The sequence below is a fragment of the Oncorhynchus keta genome, chromosome 18 (genome assembly GCF_023373465.1).
Source record: "Oncorhynchus keta strain PuntledgeMale-10-30-2019 chromosome 18, Oket_V2, whole genome shotgun sequence".
NCBI classification, from domain to species: domain Eukaryota; kingdom Metazoa; phylum Chordata; class Actinopteri; order Salmoniformes; family Salmonidae; genus Oncorhynchus; species Oncorhynchus keta.
Genome location: NC_068438.1, coordinates 358,989 through 379,569, shown reverse-complemented (window position 1 = coordinate 379,569; position 20,581 = coordinate 358,989). Strand labels below are relative to the sequence as shown.

General features: G+C 41.6%; 1 protein-coding gene across 5 annotated transcripts; it reads left to right on the top strand.

Moving 5' to 3' along the window:
• The first annotated feature begins 1,249 nt into the window (after positions 1-1,249).
• rffl (ring finger and FYVE-like domain containing E3 ubiquitin protein ligase) lies at positions 1,250-18,008 on the top strand. 5 transcript variants are annotated; one of them, XM_035791389.2, is made up of 7 exons: positions 1,253-1,487; positions 4,603-4,823; positions 5,498-5,920; positions 6,154-6,240; positions 9,874-10,084; positions 11,847-11,870; positions 14,104-18,008. In XM_035791389.2, exons 2-7 carry the CDS (start codon positions 4,647-4,649, stop codon positions 14,283-14,285), a joined length of 1,104 nt encoding a protein of 367 aa, XP_035647282.1. In that variant the 5' UTR covers positions 1,253-1,487; positions 4,603-4,646; the 3' UTR covers positions 14,286-18,008. The 5 variants fall into 5 exon arrangements, with proteins under 5 accessions (XP_052323046.1, XP_035647282.1, XP_035647285.1 ...); XM_035791388.2 differs by having other exon boundaries at positions 1,255-1,487; positions 4,638-4,823; XM_035791390.2 differs by lacking the exon at positions 1,253-1,487 and adding an exon at positions 3,258-3,398 and having other exon boundaries at positions 4,638-4,823.
• The last annotated feature ends 2,573 nt before the right edge of the window (positions 18,009-20,581 follow it).

The window sequence follows — 20,581 nt, the reverse complement described above, 5'->3', positions numbered from 1 at the left end:
CACCAAATTATATATGCCTCATGCACAAATTCATGTTGTTACTCCTATGAACAGAGAAAGTGAAATATTCCTTGATATTAAAAAAGAACCAAGCCGCTAATAATAACAACAATGCAAGCCTATAGATACACTTTACTACTCATTCATTACTGCTGCAGTGCTTGTTGTAGCGCTGAGTGGAAATAGTAAGAATGTACATTTTATGGCTTATAAAAGTGTTGAATAAAAAGTGTTGACAGTGCCTAGTAAGAACTTAAATATAAACTCACTTAGAAATACAGAATCTCTTTGCTGTAGTCCATACAGCTGTAGTCTCCCTCTAGTCATGTTTTTAAACGTTTGGAAATCTCACAGTAACAACTTTGCTGTAGCTTTATTTTAAGCCTGCTACGTTACTGCAGACACGGTCTTCTGAGCCATCGGTTTGGCCAGCGGTTGCTCTATAGTGAACTTGATTTGCTCTCTGGGCCCGCCGGGAAGGCAACGTTTGTACCTTCAGACATGAAATTGTTCAAAATGGCAACAGTTCAGGGCAGCTGAATTGCGTGCACCTAGCGTCAACAGGCGGAGAAGAACGAAAAAATATATAGAAACACATGGCTTTTTCGTTTTTTTTTTTTACATAAATGTTTGGCGATCAACTAGGAATGGTTTTCAGATCGACCGGTTGGTGACCACTGCTCTAGAAAATTGAGTAAAGTTTAATCTCGTGCTTCTCTCTGTGGGATGAGAGATATTTCGGCGCGGCAGTCTCGGGGCTACCTTTAGAGAGAACATTGCTCACATCTGTAATCGCTGCCAAATGTGTGAATATTTATGTAAATTTGATATTTTTGTAAATGCAAAAATGTATCTTAACAATTTAAATTTGTCATTATGGGGTATTGGGTGTAGATGGTTTTTGAATTCAGGCTGTAACAAAAAATGTGGAATAAATCGAGGGGTATGAATACTTTCTGAAGGCACTGTATGATGGGGATATACCCGTGATAATCATCCTTTGCAGTACTATGTTTTACTGCTACAACCAAATAGTGGCAGAGACATTCTGGATAAACCAATGGGTTTACAATGTGTGATATTTATTTGCAATGTAACTGATGGCATGTAATCACTTTAAATTGTTGAGGACTCTATTCATTAATCGCGTCGTTTTATTTAGTGTCCACCAGAGGACACTACTTCCCTGGAAATAAAATGCTTGCAAAACTTATGAAAACTTTCGTACGTGTCTGCATTCAACTAGCGAGTCGAAATGTACGTGCACACGCATCAGCAACTCTTTGGGGCGATAGAAACTGGCTGGGGGAGTGTCACTGGCTAGAAGCACTTTCTTCCTGTTTCACTCCAACTAGCTAACTTCGATTTATTCCTTGTCATTTTGTGAGTGTCGGAGAACATTAGCTCCACAAAAGTCATCCTTAGTTCGTGAGCTACTTGCCAGCTGCTGCTAGCACGCGTTTCACGACCCCGGGCTTCGTGTCGAGGTAGCTATGTCGATCATTTCAACTCGATAAAGTTAGCAGCAGGAGCTAGCTAGCTTCTAACGTTAGTTTACTAGCCAGCTAGTATGGGCAGATGGTCTGCGTTCGCTAGTATCTGAACAGCTCAAATGTATTGGTAACTCAACGTAGTGCATTTACTTTTTGTGGTATGTTAGTAGGCAAACAAGTGACTGACAACAGCAGATTAATGGGAACACGTATTATGAAAAAAAAAGCTAGCTACATTGTTTTCTAGTCTTAACGTTTACAGCTTTCTTTCCGGTCTTACTAAATATTTATTTGGGAGGATGATGGCGTGTCCATCTGTACGGGGACATTCCCCACAATTGTTTTGGTTCTGTGCCTCGTTCTGAGTGTGGTGGCTAACTACATACCGTATATATGGGTGGCTATATCTGTGTGATTGTGGACCCTATGTCTTTGTTTTGGACTTTGCGACCCTACAACTATTGCTGTCACGGTGTAACGTAAGTTACAGAAGTTGTATTAATGTCCACTAAACCTAACTAACTAGGTATACGTAAAGCCTATTGTAGTGCAAACGGTGACAATTGAGACACACTTGCTGTGTGGGGTTTTGAGTAGTCTACTCTGGTTTCTCAGTTCCTTTACAGTACACAAGTCATTGGACGAATGCGTCTTAAGTACATGGAGTTTCGTTAAGAGCTCCGACGCTCGGGCGGAACACGCATCGCTTGCGGTACGGTTTTGGAAGCATAAGGACTTCTTTCATATCAGCGAGAATTTTTTTTTTAAGTGAAATTGATACACACCTTTTTATATTGTTATTGTTCCCACACGGGCATCTATCCATGTTATGCATCGTGTGTTTACGGAAGACTGTAAATTATTAGAATGCCAGAAACTACTTTAGTCACCGAAAAATATTTTCTAACTGCCAGTTAAAACAGTGTACATCAGTGGAGGCTGCTGAGGGGAGGACGGCTCATAATAATGTCAGGAATTGAATGGCATCAAACACATGGAAACCATGTTTGACGTATTTGATACCATTCCCCTATTTCTGCTCCAGCCATTACAACGAGCCCGTTCTCCCCAGTTAACATTTACATTTAAGTCATTTAGCAGACGCTCTTATCCAGAGCGACTTACAAGGTGCCACCAACCTCCTGTGGTGTACAGTGTCTATTTTGCATTTGTGAAATTATTTTGTGATGTGAAAGTAAAGGGCTTTATGTTAATAGAACCGTATTGCAATTGATAATCGAGTCACGTTTAGATGGAGTACTTGGCTGTCAGAGGTAATCTTGGGCTACCCTGACCTACTCCACTAAAGCCAGTCTACAGCCACTAAAGCCAGTCTACAGCCACTAAAGCCAGTCTACAGCCACTAAAGCCAGTCTACAGCCACTAAAGCCAGTCTACAGCCACTAAAGCCAGTCTACAGCCACTAAAGCCAGTCTACAGCCACTAAAGCCAGTCTACAGCCACTAAAGCCAGTCTACAGCCAGTCGGCATCAAATGTACACTGGGTGTGAAGTGTCTTTTTTAAATTTATTTTTTCATCCAACTGTTGCTTAACATTGATAGGGTAAAATAGCCTATATCAGGGCAGAATGTGCCTACTAGCCTGTAGGCTACTACTTTAGAATAAGGAGGGGGGACAGCTGTCTTTCACTTTGTATTATTATCAATCAGAAAATGTAACATTACATGGACATGGTCAGACTAATGTTAGTTTTACAAGTGATTCCTTCATTGTACAACTAGGCTTCCTTAACTCTGCACTGCATTCAGGCGTGAAACCTTTGCAGTTGGCCCCTGGATGCCTGAGGCACCAAGTCACTTTTCCCTCAGCTGTTCTCCACTTGATGCAGCCTGGTAGCAGGCATTTCCTTAGCAGCAGCTGTTGTGGATCTGCCTTTCTGTTTGGTAGGTGCTGTTAGTTCTGTCTTGTTTTGGTCTCTATGGCAGTGTGTTTGTGTGTAGCCTAGCTATTAAGTTCCACAGTGGAACCAGAGAATAAACAAGTGACCGAGAATTGGCCCTGTAGTAGTTGAAAACTGATCAATCCTATTGTCAATTCTTGAGAGATTGAGGGTGTAGCCTAAAGTTAGTTAGTAGAGCTCACCTTACATGCTGTAAGGCCTGTATGTATTCATAAAGCGTCTGAGTAAGATTGCTGATCTAGGATCCTTTTGACCTTTTTGATCATAATGAATATTATAAACCGGATGGTTTGTGCCCTGAATGGATATTTGCTGAAAAGCTTTGGTATTTGACAAATGTATTGTTACTGTTCTAATTACATTGCTAACCAGTTTATAAGGCACCTCTGGGGTTTGTGGTATATGACCAGTATACCACAGCTAATGGCTGTATCCAGGCACGTGTAGTCATATACCACACTGCCTCAGGCCTTATTACTTAAATATTGCTTGGACAGGGGGACTTGATCCCAGATCAGCACTCCTACTGAATGCCAAGGTAACCTGTCTAAATGACTATCACCCCGTAGCACTCACATCTGTAGCTGTGAAATGCTTTGAAAGGCAGGTCATGGCTCACATCAATGCCATTATCCCAGACCCCCTGGACCCACTCCAATTCACATACCGCCCCACCAGCCCGTGCTCCTGCAGCTCTGACTGAAAACAAGCTCTGAATTAATGATGGGAGCCTTACTTCTGGTAGCCAAAAGCCAGCTACCTGCTCTCCTTACTGACAAAAGTTTGAGGCCAACGCCATTCACTTCACATCTCTCATTTCAATTGCAATCCCAGTGTCATTGATTGAGCTGTATACGACATTGCACGTCCGAACATAATACCACCAATGCACTGTAACATCAGCACTTCAGTTGTTTTTGATATATCCTAGCCTACCTACTCAACCTCTCTTACAGCTCTTTCTCCACTGCATTACCCCAGCACTTGCTCATGCCCTTCAAATAGCTCTAAAGTTTGCCCCACTCATACATACCCTGCCTCTTTAGTCACTCACTACCCACTCTGTTCATGATCTTGCCCATTCAACACATCCACAATCCTTACTCTTTTCTTTTTCTCCCACAAACTCTTAACTCAGTGGTCTGGCTTCACTAACCCACTCTCAATATTAACACGTGTGTGTCCAGGTGGTGAGACCATCTAAGAGTTGGTGTGTTTCCAGGTGTGGAGCATGTGGACGTCCTGCTGTAACTGGTTCTGTCTGGACACTGCCACGGTGGAGGAGAGCAACAGCAGCATGCGTCACCAGGCCTATACTAACTCAGGTTACAGCAGCTACCCATCACCCCCACTCCCGGAACACACATGCAAAGCCTGCGGAAGCCGCTTCGTCACCCTTGCCAGAAAGGTAAAACACTCTCAGCCCACCCTTTCCCAAATCCGGCCTTTGAGATCTGTAGAACGGCAGGTTTTTCATCCATCTTCTCTAATCAGTGGTTAATTCAGACCTGGCCAATTAGAAATTGATCAACATTGATAAAATACTTACCCATGAGTTCACCTGTCTCTGGATATCATTTTTATGTCTCTGTCCAGTATGAATGAAGTTAGAGGTAGTTTCGTGAGCCAATACTAACTAGTGTTAGTGCAATGACCGGAAGTCTACCGGAATGGCTAGCTTGCTGAGAAAAGAGAACCAGCAAAACTGCAGACCTCAAGACTTGACTCTTGACTATCCATGCTGCTCTTAGCTTTTTTTATACACTCTACAATACCTCCATTATCTAGTGGAGGCATGAAAAGGGTCAAAACCAATGCAATGGTTATGTACTTTAATGTACCGGAACTAGCCTCAGGGCAAGATTTGAACAAGACGAGCATTTATGCTTCATGGTCTTTAATATCTAGACATTACGTTGTCAGTGTCCGGTTGCAGCTAGAGTTGGAACAAAGCCTGGGACAAGTTTTAAAAGGAACTCTTTTGGTCCCATAATTTACTGAATTATAACAGCCAGGGAGGGAAAATATGCTAACAGACACATGATTGACAGTGATTGTGTGTCGGTCTCCTCTCCCCCGCAGCATGTATGCGTGGACTGCAAGAAGAACTACTGTGGCAGTTGTTCGGCCCAGCTTGAGCCCCGGCAACGCCTTTGCCACACTTGCCAGCGGTTTCACGGCACGCTTTTCGAGCGCACCGAGCTGATGAAGCTCAAGGTGAAGGACCTGCGTGACTACCTCCACCTGCACGAGGTCTCAACACAGATGTGCCGTGAGAAAGAGGAACTGGTGGAGCTGGTCCTGGGACAGCAGACACCATCATCCTCTGGCCCAATCATAAACCCTCTGACCCAAACACAGACCCCCACCGTGACCCAGCATGAGACAACTCCTCTTCCAGCCCCCACTACTACCACCACCACCACCACACCCTCCACACACCCCGACCCCACCTCCACAGACAATGTCCCTTCACAGCCGCCACCCACTCAGGAGGGCAGTCAGGTGAGGCCCGAACCCAAGTGAACCTACTATACCACACACGACTAACCCCTTACCCTTGTTTGTCAACCATTAATTTACAATTTTGTCCATCGCCTCACCTTTTGTGTTATGTAGCATTAACAATAGCTTGAGAATAGATTACTAACCTTCTGTATGGCCCCTTCAGTTAGAGCATGGCTAACTCTAGCTTGCTAATTCAGTGTTTTTGGTGTGTGGTGGGTTTTTGCTCGTAGACCCCGTCTGTGTTGTTGCCCTTGGGTCCTGAGGAGCCACTGGACACTGAGGGAGATACAGAGCTGCAGGGAGAGCAGGAGCTGCAGGTACTACAGCCTGACCCTGCTATAGTAGTACTGATGGCCCTAGCCATGGTACTACTATAGCAGCGATGGGAATCCTCTCCTTAGCCCTGGGCCTTTATTCATAAAGCATGTCAGAGTAGGAGTGCTGATCTAGGATCAGCTCCCCCCTGATTCATTAGTCTTATGATTTTTAGATCAGTGCTTGATTTTATTTTAAAATACATCAAAATGTTACACCAGGCAACAGATACATATACCAACATTTCAGAGGATTATAAACACAGTCTACTTCATGAATACAGGCCCTGATCTCATATGGGTCTCAGAACCTGCTTAGGTTGCTAAATATATTTTTGTTTTGACTATGTGTGCCCTATACAGAATGAGAACAAACATTCTGTGAAATAGAGGCCTGTAACATTTACCAGATTTGACCTCCATTGACGCAAGATGGGTTTCCTCCTCAAAGCTTTTAACTGTGATGGCTAAGAACCTGCTTTGGCAGGAAGTTATTAAAGGCTAGCATTCTCAGAAAGGGTAAAGGTTGATATGACGGATTTACTACGACTTACTATGTTAAATATTAACTCAATTAAGGAAGTTGACCGTTGTATTATTTGTTAGCAAATCCGCACAACCTCTCTGGTTAATGGTGGAAACTGGAATTGAAACTGTTTGTTGGATCAATATTAGAAAGAGGAGTGTCCTATAGTGCCAGTCAAGAGTTTGGAAACACCTACTCATTCCAGGGTTTTTCTTTATTTTTACTATTTTATACATTGTCGAATAATAGTGAAGACATCAAAACTATGAAATAACACATGGAATCGTGTAGTAACCCAAAGAATTGTTGAACAAATCAAAATATATTTGAGATTCTTCAAAGTAGCCACCCTTTGCCTTTACCAGCTTTGCACACTATTGGAATTCTCTCAACCATCTTCATGAACGCATTCCAATTAACCGGTGTGCCCTGCTAATTTGTGGAATTTCTTTCCTTAATGTATTTGGGCCAGTCAGTTGTGTTGTGACATGGTAGGGCCAGTATACAGAAGATAGATTTGGTAAATGACTAAGTCCATATTATGGCAAGAACCGAAATAAGCAAAGAGAAACGACAGTCCATCATTACTTTAAGACATGAAGGTCAGTAAATCTGGAACATTTCAAGAACTGAAAGTTTCTTCAAGTGCAGTCACAAAAACAATCAAGTGCTATGATGAAATTATCTCACATGAGGACCGCCACAGGAAAGGAAAATACAGAGTTACCGCTGCTGCAGAGGATGCACCTCAGATTGCAGCCCAATTAAAAGATTCACAGAGTTCAAGTAAAAGACATCTCAACATCAACTGTTCAGAGGAGACTGCGTGAATCAGGCCTTCATGGTTGAATTGCTGCAAAGAAACCACTAAGGACACCAATAAGAAGAAGAGACTTGCTTGGGCCAAGAAAGACGAGCAATGACATGAGACCGCCGGAAGTCTGTCCTTTGGTCTGATGAGTCCAAATTTGAGATTTTTGGTTCCAACCGCTGTGTCTTGTGAGACTCAGAGTAGGTGAACGGATGAACTCTGCAAGTGTGGTTGCCACCGTGAATCATAGAGGAGGATCAACGGGTGCTTTGTTGGGAACACTGTCAGTGATTTATTTAAAATTCAATGCACACTTAACCATTATGGCTACCACAGCATTCTGCAGCAAAACGCCATCCCATCTGGTTTGCACTTAGTGGGACTATCATTTCTTTTTCAATAAGACAATGACCCAACACACCTCCAGGCTGTGTAAGGGCTATTTGACCAAGAATGAGAGTGATTGAGTGCTGCATCATTTTTTTTTATTGAACCTTTATTTAACTAGGCAAGTCAGTTAAGAAAAATCCTTATTTACAGATGACCTGGACTCCACAATCACCTGACCTCAACCCAATTGAGATGGTTTGGGATGAGTTGGACGACTGCAGGGTGAAGGAAAAGCAGCCAACAAGTGCTTAGCATATGTGGGAACTCCTTCAAGACTGTTGGGAAAGTGTTGCTGGTTGAGAGAATGCCAAGAGTGTGCGAAGGTGTCACCGAGGCAAAGGGTGGCTGCTTTGAAGAGTCTCAAATATATAAAATATATTTTGATTTGTCTAACACTTTTTGGTTACTACATGATTTCATATGTGTTATTTAATAGTTTTGATGTATTCACTATTATTCTTGAATGAGTAGGTGTGTCCAAACTTTTAACTAGTATTGTATGTGTTTATTGTTCTTGGCTTCTGTGCCAGTCTGCCGTCTGTTCATTGTTAATCTATCATTCTCGCCTGTTATGTTGGTGGTGATGGGGTAAGGGTTTTGAATGGGTGTCAGAAGGCCAGGGTTGGTTAGGTTTTGGTAAAATACGAGGTGGAGATAGACCAAGGATAATGGTTTCAAAACAATTTTACCTTTTTTAATTGATCATTTTAATTTAAAATGTCATTTTAAGAGGTTACCATATTTTTGTAAATTTTTGCCAACATGCATTACAAATGTATTACACCACATGTTTTAATGTATTAAACTTTGGCACATGCCAATAGGCTATAGGAGGATTGAAAGTGTTAAGATACGGCTGTGATAGAGTAAGGGTTGGGGTCAAGATATGCTCTGCGTTTGCTGAAGGACAAGTGTAATTTCAGACTTTTGCGACACCCTTTCAAATTATTTTTTCATCTTGACATATGGTGAGTTTAGATATATTTAGTTTACTCATACTGTAGGACTGTTTTAGACCCTCCAGTGCCATTGTGCTCAGACAGAGTCCCATTGTAGAGCAGTGTTTTGTTGTTTGATGGCTGGCTCTCCATGTCTGCATGGTGTGCCCCATTATTCACATGTCTGTCAGAAATGTAGGCCCTTGTAGCCAAGCAGTAATCTATTCTTATCCCCACTGATGGATTTCAGCTTTGGCATGTAATGTGGCGTGTTGCCATTTCCTGCACTGTGGCTGTGAATGCCCCATGTGACTGACACTTCCTCTTAATACAGTTTGGGTTGGGGTAGCTAAACAAGATAGTTGATGTTCGCAAATTGTCGACCTAGAAATAGATCTCAAAGAACCAAAATCCATCTTGTGGTGTAGGTTCTAGGCCCGTCTTCAGTGTCTAAGAGCAGTAGTACTGATCTAGGATCAGTTCCCCCATGTTGTTAATAATAAGGTTCCAAAAAGGCTAAACTGATCCTAGATCAGCACTACTTTGACATTCTTTATGAATATGGGCCCTGTACACAGTTAGTGTATGGATGGATCCCTTTAATCAATAATTATGACATTCAAACATGATGGCTGTCAATGTGATGTGATTGTTCACGATTTCTGTCTGACCTTAAAAAATCAGGAATAGCCTATCATTTGTGTCATTCCATTCTAATGAACCTGTAACCTTTTTCACTAGATTTTTATTTTATGCCAATCAAGCGCGCTTTAAGGACCGTGCAACGTACTGAACATGGCTGTTAAAAAATGTCAGGAATCGAGCTGAATTGATACCTGACTCTTAAATGCACGAGTTGGTTATAGGTCAATGCATGTCCGTTTTACAGGCCCTTAACACAATGTATCTGAACGTTCCACAACATTGTTCACTATTGAATGCAACTCTGATTTTGTTATGCTGTTGCTCAGTCCTCAGACACAGATGAGGTGCTGGCACCAGGCCGCAGGGCGTCGCTGTCAGACCTGGCCACGGCAGATGACATCGAGGCCCTCAGCGTCCGGCAGCTCAAGGAGATCCTAGCCCGTAACTTTGTCAACTACAAGGGCTGCTGCGAGAAGTGGGAGCTAATGGAGAGGGTCACCCGCCTCTACCATGACCAGAAGGTCCTCCAGAATCTGGGTAAAGGACGTTTTACCTGCAATGATTGTGATATATGGTTGTTTTCCCTACCGGCATCATAGTTGAACTGGGGTGTATTTACTAGGAATCAAACAGGACGCAACTGGGAGGGACATAGGACGAAGCTGTGCGGGACATTCTGAATTTGTCCAATAAGAACCTTGTTTTTGTTGAAAAAAAGATTGTTGCAAAGCAGTTTACTACAATGTGCACTAATAATTACACCCCGGATAGTAAGTTGTTCTGGATAAGAGTGTATGCTAAATTACTCAAATTTAGAGGACTGTAATATGAGACATCCTGTTTGAACTTCTATTACAGAAGCCCACTGTTTTCGCTTACTCACTTATCTAGGTTATTGTAGGGCTAATATACAGTGCAAACCCCTTGACTTTTTCCATATTTTGTTACGTTACAGCCTTGTATTTTATGTATTTTAGAATAAATAACAATAGTCACTCTTGACAGAGCTCCAGAGTTATTCTGTGGAGATGGGAGAACCTTCCAGAAGGACATCCATCTCTGAAGCACTCCACCAATCAGGCCTTATGGTAGAGTGGCCAGACGGATGCCAGTCAGTAAAAGGCACATGACAGCCCGCTTGGAGTTTGCCAAAAGGTACCTAAAGGACTCTCAGACCATGAGAAACAAGATTCTCTGGTCTAATTAAACAAAGATTGCACACTTTGGCCTGAATGCCAAGCGTCACGTCTGGAGGAAACCTGGCACCATCCCTACAGTGAAGTGTGGTGGTGGCAGCATCATGATGTGGGGATGTTTTTCAGCAGCATGGACTGGGAGATGAGTCAGGATCGAGGGAAAGATAAACGGATCAAAGTACAGAGATCATTGATGAAGACCTGCTCCAGAGTTGGGGTGAAGGTTCACCTTTCAGCAGGGCAATGACCCTAAGAACACAGCCAAGACAACACAGGAATGGCTTCGGGACAAGTCTCTGAATGTCGTGAGTGGCCCAGCCAGAGCCTGGACATGAACCCGATCTAACATCTCTGGAGAGACCTCAAAATAGCTGTGCAGCTACGCTCCCCATCCAACTTGACAGAGCTTGAGAGGATCTGCAGAGAAGAATGGGAGAAACTCCCCAAATAAAGGGGGGGGGCAAGCTTGTAGCGTCATAACCAAGAAGACTCAAGGCTGTAATCGCTGCCAAAGGTGCTTCAACAAAATACTGAGTAAAGTGTCTGAATACGTAATGTGATATTCCCATGTAAATTTGCAAACATTTCTAAAATCCTGTTTTTGCTTTGTCATTATGGGGTATTGTTTGTAATTTGAAGTGGGGGGACGACAATTATAATTTTAGAATAAGGCTGTAACATGACAAAATGTGGAAAAAGTGAAGTGGTCTGAATACTTTCCAAACCCGCTGTATATAATTATTAGAACCTCAGATTCCCACTTCAACTGAGGCAGCAACACTGCAGGCTCCATGGCAACTTCCACCCCAATATGTTTGTAGTTTCACAAATTGTTGTGAAAATTCACAAATTATGGAAAGGCAGCTAATGATATGGCATGTGCATTTGTTTGTCTGATTTGAGGCTTGACACATGCAACATGAAATACCTCTCAAATTAAATGTTTAACTATTACTGAAGTTTATATCTTGTAAAACAACAGGGAATTTGTTAATTGACATTTTTTGGTTTTATTATTCCATTTTTGAAAATGAATTGCATCATTCAAGGAAGTGTTTAACATGCTTTTTTTTCTCCATTTTATTCTTCCCTATATCCTCCAGTTTCAAGTACAAATGACGGCACAGGTGAGCCCCCCCCCCCCCGCGTGTTTAAGGCAATGCAAAGCTCCCCAAGATGAAAGCTGAAACTCTTCCGCTTGGCATGACAATGGTGAAAGTGCCTTGAACAATCAATTATGAGCTTTAGGTATTATAACTCTCAGATTAATAAGTTGGTTGAGTGTTAACTTCTTATGGCTGCAGGGGCCTCAGTCTGTTGCTAAAATATGCATATTATTATTAATAGTATTGGATAGAAAACACTGTTTCTAAAACTGTTTGAATGATGTCTGTGAGTATAACAGAACTCATATGGCAGGCAAAAACCTGAGACGAAATCCAAACAGGAAGTGAGAAATCTGAGGTTAGTCGATTTTTAACCCAAGATTGAATTCACAGTGGGATATGAAGTTGCACTTCCTAGGGCTTCCACTAGATGTCAACCGTCTTTAGAAACTTGAATGAGGCTGTGTTGTGGGACTGAATAAGAGCTGAATGAGTCAGGTTACTGGCAGAGAACCATTTCCTGGTCACGCGCATTCCACATGATATCGACCTGCGTTCCATTGCTCCTCTAGACACAAAGGAATTCTCCGGTTGGAACTTTATTGAAGATTTATGATTAAAAACATCCTAATGATTGATTCTATACTTAGTTTGAAATGTTTCTTCGACCTGTAATATAACTTTTTGAAGTTTTTGTCCGAAGTAATGCTCGACCTGCACGAGCGTTTGGATATGTGTACCTAACGCGCTAACAAAAGTAGCTACTTGAACATAAATAATGGACATTATCGAACAAATCAAGCATTTATTGTGGAACTGCGATTCCTGGGAGTGCATTCTGATGAAGATCATCAAAGGTAAGGGAATATTTATAATGTGATTTCTGGGTTCTGTTGACTACAACATGGCTGCTAATTTTATTATTTTTCTGAGCGCCGTCTCAGATTATTGCATGGTTTGCTTTTTCCGTAAAGGTTTTTTGAAATCTGACACATCGGTTGCATTAAGGAGAGGTACAGTGGGGCAAAAAAGTATTTAGTCAGCCACCAATTGTGCAAGTTCTCCCACTTAAAAAGATGAGGCCTTTAATTTTCATCATAGGTACACTTCAACTATGACAGACAAAATGAGATTTTTTTTCTCCAGAAAATCACATTGTAGGATTTTTATGGTGGAAAATAAGTATTTGGTCACCTACAAACAAGCAAGATTTCTCTCACAGACCTGTAACTTCTTCTTGAAGAGGCTCCTCTGTCCTCCTCTGTCTGTGTTGCCCAGCAACAGCCCCAAAACATCACTGCTCTAGAGGAGATCTGCATGGAGGAATGGGCCAAAATCCCAGCAACAGTGTGTGAAAACCTTGTGAAGACTTGCAGAAAATGTTTGACCTCTGTCATTGCCAACAAAGGGTATATAACAAAGTATTGAGAAACTTTTTTTTATTGACCAAATACTTATTTTCCACCATAATTTGCAAATAAATTCATTAAAAATCCTACAATGTGATTGGAATAGTTTTTCTCATTTTGTCTGTCATAGTTGAAGTGTACCTATGATGAAAATTACAGGCCTCATCTTTTTAAGTGGGAGAACTTGCACAATTGGTGGCTGACTAAATACTTTCTTGCCCCACTGTATATCTATAATTCCACGTGTATAACTTGTATTATCATCAACATTTAAGATTAGTATTTCTGTTGAATCGATGTGGCTATGCAAAATCACTGAATGTTTTTGGAACTAGTGAACGTATCGCACCAATGTAAACTCAGATTTCATTATATAAATATGAACTTTATCAAACAAAACGTACATGTATTGTATAACATGAAGTCCTATGAAGATCATCAAAGGTTAGTGATTAATTTTATCTTTATTTGTGCTTTTTGTGACTCCTCTCTTTGGCTGGAAAAATGGCTGTGTTTTTCTGTGGCTTGGTGGTGACCTAAACATAATAGTTTCTGGTGCTTTTGCTGTAAAGCCTATTTGAAATCGGACACTGTGGCGGAATTAACAACAAGATTACCCTTTTAAAACATAAGATACATGTATCTTTGAGGAATTTAATTTATGAGATTTCTGTTTTGAATTTGGCGCCCTGCACTTTCACTGGCTGTTGTCATATCATCCCGTTAACAAGATTGCAGCCCTAAGAAGTTTTAACAAGCTGTCTTTGGTCAACTGAGTCCAAGCTAGTATTTAATGAAATGTGTTTCTGTGTAAGGGTGTTTTTTCCCTTGTTTCTTTCTCCCAGACCCCAGTGGTACCCCCGGCCAGGAAGAGAACCTGTGTAAGATCTGCATGGACTCTCCTATTGACTGTGTCCTGCTGGAGTGCGGCCACATGGTCACCTGCACCAAGTGTGGCAAGAGGATGAACGAGTGCCCCATCTGCAGGCAGTATGTGGTGCGCGCCGTTCACATCTTTAGAGCCTGAGACCTACTAAGCCTTGGGAATCTCCCCACCACCTACCTCCCGTAAATTAACAAGGGACTTGCTACATGTGGCCTTACCACACCCATAGGGTGGCAGGGTAGCCTAGTGGTTAGAGCGTTGGGCTAGTAACTGGAAGGTTGCAAGTTTGAACCCCCGAGCTGACAAGGTACAAATCTGTCGTTCTGCCCCTGAACAGGCAGTTAACCCACTGTTCCTAGGCCGTCATTGAAAATAAGAATTTGTTCTTAACTGACTTGCCTAGTTAAATTAAAATTGTATAAAAAAAAATAGGCTAGACCAGGGGTATTCAACTCTTACCATATGAGGTCCGGAGGCTGTTGGTTTTCTGTTCTACCTGATACATATTTGCATCTACCTGGTGTCCAAGGTGTAAATCAGTCTGTGATTAGAGGGGAACAATGGAATGAAAGCAGTGGAACTGGCTTTGAGGTCCAGAGTTGAGTTTGAGGGGACTAACCTCCTCTCCCTCCAGTTCTCCACTGCTCTGATGGTCCTGGAGACCCAGAGTACTGGTTCCCCCTGCTGGAGGGATGACCAGGGGAGGTTATTTACATTTACATTTAAGTCATTTAGCAGATGCTCTTATCCAGAGCGACTTACAAATTGGTATACCTTCAAGAAACCACACAAACCCAATGACTGGACATGGGCACTTCCTCCTTTTATTGACTGGACTCCTACAGCTCATATCTTAAAGCCGATAAGGATATTATGTAATATTATTAGAATAAGAGTGCCTAATAACATATGTATTTTTCCTTTGGAGACCTACTACAAGTAAATACAGTCATATATGACCCCTTACTGTATATGTATGTATGTATGTATGTATGTATATGTATGAATGTATGAAGGAACTGTGTGTGTGTGTGTGTGTGTGTGTATATATATACACACACACACACACACACACACACACACACACAGAGTTCCTTCGGAAAGTATTCAGAACCCTAGACTTTTCCCACATTTTGCTACGTTACAGCCTTATTCTAAAAATGTATTCAGTTATTTTTTCCCCCCTCATCAATCTACACACAATACCCCATAATGACCAAGCAAAAACGGTTTCTTAAATAAAAAATGTTTTCTAATTTATTAAAAATATAAAACTGAAATATCACAAGTATTCAGACCCTTTCCTCAGTACTTTGTTGAAGCACCTTTTGGCAGCGAATACAGCCTCGAGTCTTCATGTGTATAACTCTACAAGCAGATCCTGCAGATCCTCTCAAGCTCTGTCAAGTTGGATGGGGAGCGTTGCAGCACAGCTATTTTCAGGTCTCCAGAGATGTTCGATCGGGTTCATGTCTGGGCTTTGGCTGGGGGTACTCAAGGACATTCAGAGACTTGTCCCAAAGCCACTCCTGTGTTGTCTTGGCTGTGTGCTTAAGGTTGTTGTCATGTTGAAAGGTGACCTTTCTCCCCAGTCTGTGGTACTGAGCACTCTGGAGCAGGTTTTCATCAAGGATCTCTCTATTTTGCACCATTCATCTTTCCCTCGATCCTGACTGGTCTCCCAGTCCATGCTGCTGAAAAACATCCCCACATCATGATGCTGCCACCATGCTTCACCGTAGAGATGGTGCCAGGTTTCCTCCAGACGTGACGCTTTGCATTCATGCCAAAGAGTTCAATCTTGGTTTCATTAGTCCAGAGAATCTTGTTTCTCATGGTCTGAGAGTCCTTTGGTGCCTTTTGGCAAACTCCAAGCAGGCTGTCATGTGCCTTTTACTGAGTGCCTTCCGTCTGGCCACTCTACCATAAAGGCCTGATTGGTGGAGTGCTCCAGAGATGGTTGTCCTTCTGGAAGGTTCTCCCATCTCCACAGAGGAGCTCTGTCAGAGTGACCATCCTTCTCTACTGATTGCTCAGTTTGGCAGAGCGGCCAGCTCTAGGAAGAGTCTTCTTCCATTTAAGAATGATGGAGGCCACTGTGTTCTTGGGGACCTTCAATGCTGAGAAAAAAACATGTCGTACCCTTCTCAAGATCGGTGACTCGACACAATCGTGTCTCAGAGCTCTACTGACAATTCCTTCGATCTCATTGCTTGTTTTTTGCTTTGACATGCACTGTCAACTGTTGGACCTTATATAGACAGGTGTGTGCCTTTCCAAATCATGTCCAATAACTTGAATTTGCCAATCAAGACTCCAGTCAAGTTTTAGGAATAGGATAATCAATGGAAACAAAATGCAACTGAGATCAATTTCGAATCTCATAGCAAAGGGTCTGAATACTTATGTAAATAAGGTATTTCTGTTTTTAATAAATGAGCTTTGTCATTATTGGGTAGTGTATAGATTGACGAGAAACATTTCAATTAATCCATTTTAGAATAACGCTGTAACGTAACAAAATATGGAAAAGGGGACGGGGTCTGAATACTTTCCGAATGCATTGTATAAGCCCCAAGTGCTCTTAATAATAGATTGGATTCATGTAACTGTTGGAGTTGAACCCCAGTAAAAGGGAAAGCAGTTACATTAGTGGTTGAGCTGAGAACACATCCATAGGATTTCTCTGTGTCTGTCGTTTCTCTGCATTTGGAAAAGCAGCAACGTCCACTGTGGTGGTCGAGTTTAAAAGCCTGTTAAGGGTTCAGAGCTTGATAAATTACAGCGGCCAGGGAAATACCTGCAGATTGGGGCTGGCTGGTTCACATTCTCCCAGCGTGCCGCTTGTGCCTGGGGCCTCCAACGCAAAAGTGTGTTGCTGTGTGCCAGAAATAAAATGCGTGCTTGTTCTGTAACCCATAGACACTGCATACATTGTTTCTCAATTAAGCCAGTTGACATAAGCAAAGTTGACAGACGTTCACTCAATCCCTCTGCTGTGGAATCAGGTGGAGACACAGTTTTAGTGTTTACACGTTAGCCTGGTCCCAGATCTGTTTATGCCGAATTGCCAACTCCTATGGTTATTGTCATGTCAAACCGAGAGTACCCTGAAGGAGAGGCATTTTCCCCCCATGCAAACGGCACTACCCACCATACTTTGTACGTACACACTACGGGTGCCATGCACCAACGAGGAGAGTGGACCGTGAAGGTGACAAGGATCAGAGACGTCCTGACCAGCGCAACAAATTAATGAGGCAGAATTACTTAAGAAGCTTCTGACCTAAGGGGTTTGCATGACAACGACCATAGGAGTTGGCTATACAGCACAAACAAATCCGGGGACCTGGCTACTTATGCTGACAGTGGGAGAGAATATGTGGATCAGTGGTCCTTCTACTCCAACTATATCCAAGAGCTTTATCCTTCCAATACTCAACCGCTCGTTGACTGTATTGATATCTTTCAACATTGACCAAAGGCCCTTACCCATGCTATAGTATTTAGAATTTAGATAAATCCAACCATGTCAGGATAGCCTGGTGTATAGCTAGATCTAGTTGTGCATAATGTGTTTTCATGACACATGTACATGAAAGATGAGTTGTCAAAAGTACAAGCAGATATTTGGCATTGCCCAAGATGAAGGTTAACTCTTAAAGACATCTCATCTGTTTGGCTGTTTGGGTAAGTACCTTAACTCCAAGATGATTTAATTAATGGAGTTGAGTGCAGACTAGAGTTATTTAGAAAAAATATATATATATTTACAAACCTCCAACTCCTTCGAGTCGCTGTGCAGTTGATACTTAATTTTTCAAATTCTTAATCCCGTACCATGTTTGTCCTCTGTTTGCATGCCAAGATGATAGAGCACTAAGCTACATTAAATCAATTAAGCTCTGTATAGCATAAGGAAGGAGTCTGGAATTAAGATGGCTCCTTTTTGTCCCAAATTTCACCCTCTCTCCAAAATAGTGCACTATATATAGGGGATGGGGTGCAATTAGGGACACCGGCATTGCTTGATGAAAAGAAGTGTACTTGACCTACAGTACCAGTCAAAAGTTTGGACACCTACTTATTCAAGGATTTTTCTTTGTAGTGAAGACAATGTAGAAAATGGTAAAAATAATCTATGAAGTAACACATATGGCATCATGTAGTAACCAAAGAAGTGTTAAACAAAGATTTATTCTGAGTAGCCATCCTTTGCCTTGACAGCTTTGCGCACACTCTTGGCATTCTCTCAACTAGCTTAACATGGAATGCTATTCCAACCGTCTAGAAGGAGTTCCCACATGCTGAGCACTTGGTGGCTGCTTTTCCTTTACTCTGCAGTTGTCCTCGTCATCCCAAACCATCTCAATTGGGTTGAGGTTGGGTGATTGTGGAGGCCAGGTCATCTGAAGCAGCACTCCATCACTCTCCTTCTTGGTCAAATAGCCCTTACACAGCCTGGAGGTGTGTTGGGTCATTGTCTTGTTGAAAAACAAATGATAGTCCCACTAAGTGCAAACCAGATGGGATGGTGTTTTGCTGCAGAATGCTGTGGTAGCCATACTGGTTAAGTGCGCTTTGAATTCTAAATAAATCACTTGACATTGTCACCATCACACCTCCTCCATGCTTCATGGTGGAAACGACATGTGTAGATCATCCGTTCACCTACTCTGCGTCTCACAAAGACACGGCGGTTGGAATCAAAAATGTCACATTTTGACTCCTCAGATCAAAGGACAGACTTCCACCGGTCTAATGTTCATTGCTCATGTTTCTTGGCCCAAGCAGGTCTTCTTACTCCTTTAGTGGTGGTTTCTTTGCAGCAATTTGACCATGAAGGCCTGATTCACGCAGTCTCCGCTGAACAGTTGATGATTAGATGTCTGTTGCTTGAACTCTGTGAAGCATTTATTTGGGCTGCAATTTCTGAGGCTGGTAACTAATGAACTCTAATGAATGGAGCCAGTTTCGTCATAGCGCTTGATAGTTTCTTCAAGTGCAGTCGCAAAAACATTCAGTTCTTGAAATGATCCGGATTTACTGACCTTCATGTCTTAAAGTAATGATGGACTCATTTCTCTTTGCTTATTTGAGCTGTTATTGCCATAATATGGACTTGGTCATTTACCAAATAGGGCTATCTTCTGTATACCACCCCTACCATGTCACAACACAACTGATTGGCTCAAATGCATTAAGAAGAACTTTTAACAAGGTACACCTGTTAATTAATTTAAATGCGTTCCAGATGACTACCTCATGAAGCTGGTTGAGAATTTCAAGAGTGTGCAAACCTGTCATCAAGGCAAAGGGTGGGTACTTTGAAGAATCTCAAATATATTTGGATTTGTTTAACCCTTTTTTGGTTACTACAAAAAATATTTCATAGTTTTGATGTCTTCACTATTATTGTACAATGTAGAAAATAGTAAAAATAAAAAGCCTATGAATGAGTAGGTGTGTCCAAAATTTAGACTGGTACCATATTTTTCTTACTGATAAATGAGGCTTTTTGAATTTATATTTACTTGACTTTGATTTTTAGGTTGCGATTAGATTTTTAGCATCTGCAAAAGAGTTCATAAATACCATTGCATTTACGGACCTTGAATTTACAGATGTGACTTGTCTTTATTTTCCACCAGATCTCTTAACAGCATTTTGAGCCAAACATTCTATTTTCTTAACTGCTTTGATACATCTCTGAAAGACTCTTTAATATAAAAACTACCAAATAATTGTAGGTACATTCTTCTGAATTTCTTCTAATAAAAATATTTCCACATTTTCTTTGTCTTAGGCCTATTATTTACCCAGAGAGTGTCACAGTAAACTGAATGGTGATAACTGGTTTTTCCAGTCTGATGACTCGGGTTGGGGTGTGTGTGCATGTACGGTAAGATGGAATCCCATGAGTTCACCTCACTTAAAGGGAACTTCTCAGATTCCTATAATGACCTCGACTATAATGTAGTGCTCTTTGAGAGGATGGAGCAGCTGTATTTTGTTACAGATGGTTGCTTTCTGCTCCATAGTGACATGTTTGTCAATCAGTAATTAAACTAAGCAGTCCAAGTATTTAAAATGGACTCATGGTATGCCTTCAATAAATTATTTGGTCCTAGTGTTTTACAGTTTGAATGATCCTTTTTCTGGGAATGCCTTCAAACTAATTGTAGAGATGTAGTGTTTTTGTATTTTAATATGCAATAGATTATTACAAATCTGAAGTGCGTCATGCACATTATTATACCCCTCAAGCACATGCCAAAGTAACCATACATCATTTGATATACTTGTATTTTGTCTAATTTGACAGATAGCAACTGGTTTCATTTTCACTCATTCAAACAGTATCTGCATTTTCAACACAATGTAGTAAGACTATCAATTTGGTGTAAAGAATAATAATTTTGTAGACAGCCATATAT